Source organism: Lagopus leucura, unplaced genomic scaffold, assembly GCF_019238085.1.
Source record: "Lagopus leucura isolate 7727_CA_CO unplaced genomic scaffold, USGS_WTPT01 34754-0_obj-0_obj, whole genome shotgun sequence".
NCBI lineage: Eukaryota > Metazoa > Chordata > Aves > Galliformes > Phasianidae > Lagopus > Lagopus leucura.
This window is the reverse complement of record NW_024969112.1, coordinates 1-3,069: the sequence shown is the minus strand read 5'-3', so window position 1 is coordinate 3,069 and position 3,069 is coordinate 1. Positions and strand designations below refer to the sequence as shown.

The following is a 3,069-nucleotide window of genomic DNA, read 5'->3' as shown; positions in this document are numbered from 1 at the left end:
CCCCCCCCCCATCCACCCATAGGGGGCTCATTTCCTAAAGGGACCCTGCTGAGATCTCCCCCTCGTTTCAGGGGGGGTCACGCACTCTGCCCTTTGGCCCTCTCTTTTAGAACTCCTTCTCTTCACTCTGGGGGCTTCTCTCTGTGCCCCCTCCCCATCTCAGTGACACCCCCTACCTATTCTCCCCCCCACCCACAGCACCGAGGGGGCACTGACGCCCCCCCAAACCTCACCCAGCCGTGGCGGGTAGGAACGCGGCACCCCGTAATGACAGAGGGGGTGACAAAGGAGGAACCAGGAGGTTTATGGGTGGGGAGGGGGGGAGCTGTGCTGTTCTCCCCCCCGGCCCCCCCCCCCTCCCCACAGCCTGATGCTCCCCTCCTGTCCTGCAGAGCGCAGCGGCACTGAGCGACGGTAGCGCCCGGCGCCGGCGGGGACCGTGCTGGCCTCAGGCAGGTGGAGGATGAACGGCGACGCCGAGTGCCCTGCAGACTTGGAAATGACAGCTCCCAAAAACCAAGGTGAGGGGCGGCCCCCCCCCGACCCCCAAACCTGTGCAGTGTGACAAGGTGGGGGTGGCAAACAATCGTGGGGATGCTGCAGGGATGCCGTGGGCTGCCCCGGTGGGTGGGGGGGGGGGGGGGAGGGGGGGGGGTGCCGGTTTTGCCCTCAGAACGGCTCATTTTAGGTTGGCACAAAGAGCTCAGCGCCCAAGCCCACATCTGGGCTGAATTATGGCCATGCTGTTACCTTGGGCCCCCCGGATGCCAGAGCCTGCGATGAGCTCAGAGCAGAGCTGGGGGGAGGTGAGGAGAGCAGTGAGGTGATGGCAGCGGGGGTCCTGTCAGCGCTGGGGGGGCTCTGCCATCCCCTGGTGCCACCCCTACCCCAACCCCGGTCCCTCCTTGTTGCCGTGGGTCAGGTGCCCCACGCGTGGCAGCACAACGTGTCCATTGCGTCCATCGCTGGGTCTTGAGGTGGATTTAATTACAGCAGGGCAACGTTCCCAATATAGAGCAGCTCAGTGGTGCCAGCAGAGCCGGGATAAATCCGGCATGGGACGCAGGCGGCTCCATTCATCCTCATGGGGGGGGAAGGGGCTGGGGGGGTCCCAGGCAGGGAGGTGGCACTGAGGGCTCAGGACCCCCCGCCCCGTGTCGCTGCAGCATCCCTGCGCTCCGACCTTGGCGGAGGTCAGAGCCCGGTGCTCCCCATAGCAGCAAACACAGCGCAGGGCTGCGTCGCCCCACACGCCGTGGGTTTTTCCTGGCTCCTGGGGCTCTGTGTCCGTGCTGGGGCAGCGCTGTGCCCTTATCTGATGGCACGCCAGGAGGAACGAGTCCCTCTGGTTTGCAACCGGTGCGTTTTGCAGCTCCTGCCTGCAGCAAGTTGCTGGGGGGTGATGGAAAGAGCCACCAGGTCCCTCTGGTCTGTGATCTGCCGCACGTGGATGCGGCCAGCAGAGCTGCACACTGGGAGCTGTGGTCCCTGCGCTGCCCTGCGCTGAGCTCCTTTCTGTGCCCTGCAGACCGCTGGTCGCAGGAGGACATGCTGACTCTGCTGGAGTGCATGAAGAACAACCTGCCTTCCAACGACGGGAGCAAGTTCAAGACCACCGAGTCCCACCTGGACTGGGAGAAAGTGGCTTTCAAGGACTTCTCGGGGGAGATGTGCAAGATGAAGTGGATGGAGATCTCCAACGAGGTGAGTGTGCCGCTGCCGGGGTCCCGATGGCCGTGGGGTGTCCTGAGGGCTGTGGGCTCCTCCAGCCCCACCGCCTGTGGGACGGGTTGGTGGCAGTGATGTGACAAACCGCCCCCCACCAACAGGTGAGGAAATTTCGGACCCTCACGGAGCTCATCATGGATGCTGAGGAGCACGTGAAGAATCCTTACAAGGGCAAAAAGCTCAAGGTAAGCCGTGGGGTTTATTTCCCCCCCCCCCGACGAGGGGATCCTGCCCTCACCAGGCTGGGGGCCGGGTTGGGGCTGTCGCTGTGCCAGCCTGTCCCGAGGCAGCTCGGCGGCCCTGGGCCCAGGCCAAGCTCAGGGTACATTTCATACGGCCGGACGCTGCGCTGGGAGCTTGCATCCAAGTTTAGCAGCAGGGGCCCTATTCCTGGCCTGCCGGGCTGGGGGGGGCTCGTGCTGGGCAGCCTGGGGCACTGGTGCTGTGTGGGGGTGGGGGACGTGGCCACCTCCTGCCTCAATTTCCCCCTGTGCCTGACCCCAAATGTCCACTTCTGAGCAGGCAGCTCTTGTCCACGGTGTCTCCTTCCCTGTCCGTGGGCTGGGATCTCCCTGCAGCACAGCACGGGGAGCCCAGGGTGGAACCCTGTAGTGCCAGGGGCCGGCTGGCTTTGGCTGCATGGTGTTTGGATGCTCGGCGTTCACCCCTCTGCCCTCTCCCCAGAAACACCCCGACTTCCCCAAGAAGCCCCTGACTCCCTACTTCCGCTTCTTCATGGAGAAGCGAGCCAAATACGCCAAGCTTCACCCCGAAATGAGCAACCTGGATCTCACCAAGATCCTGTCCAAGAAATACAAGGAGCTTCCCGAGAAGAAAAAGGTAGGGCTGGGGGACCCAGCCGGCTCCTTGTGCCACGTGTGCCTCCCTGCCCCACGCCGGGGACTCCAGCTCTCCCAGTACAACCAGCAGAGCCCAGCTCCTGCCTGGCTCAGGTGTCACCCGGGTGTTGGTTCCGCCCCGTCGGACCAGTCCGGCTCCCTGCCCTGCTTCCCAGGACTGCAGGGTGGGGGTGGAGGTTCTGTCTGTCCGTCCATCCGTCCCTTCCAGACAAAGCTGGGTGGTGGCTTTGCTGTGGGGTGGGACGTGCTGGGATTAACGAGGACCGGCTGGCTGTGCTGGCACTGGGACAGTCACCTCGGGTCAGTTTGTCACCGGCAGCAGAGGGCCGGGGTGCAAAGTCCTCCGTGTTGCTCGCCCACATCCGGCACCTTGCCAGGGCTGCCCGTGGGATGGGACAGGAGATCGGGGTGGGTTCCTGGCTCTCGGGTTGGAAACCCGCATCTGGGAGCAGTCCTGGGCCTGGAGCCCTTTAGGGGCAGC

The 3,069-nt window shown here is 64.5% G+C and overlaps 1 protein-coding gene across 1 annotated transcript; it reads left to right on the top strand.

Annotated features, from left to right (window-relative positions):
• Nucleotides 1-369: 369 nt before the first annotated feature.
• Nucleotides 370-3,063, top strand: LOC122194018 (the record flags this gene model as incomplete). Its single annotated transcript, XM_042894929.1, has 4 exons — nt 370-521; nt 1,529-1,704; nt 1,830-1,913; nt 2,413-3,063. Coding segments are annotated over exons 1-4 (969 nt in total), but the record flags the coding sequence as incomplete, so codon positions are not given.
• Between the last annotated feature and the right edge of the window lie 6 nt (nt 3,064-3,069).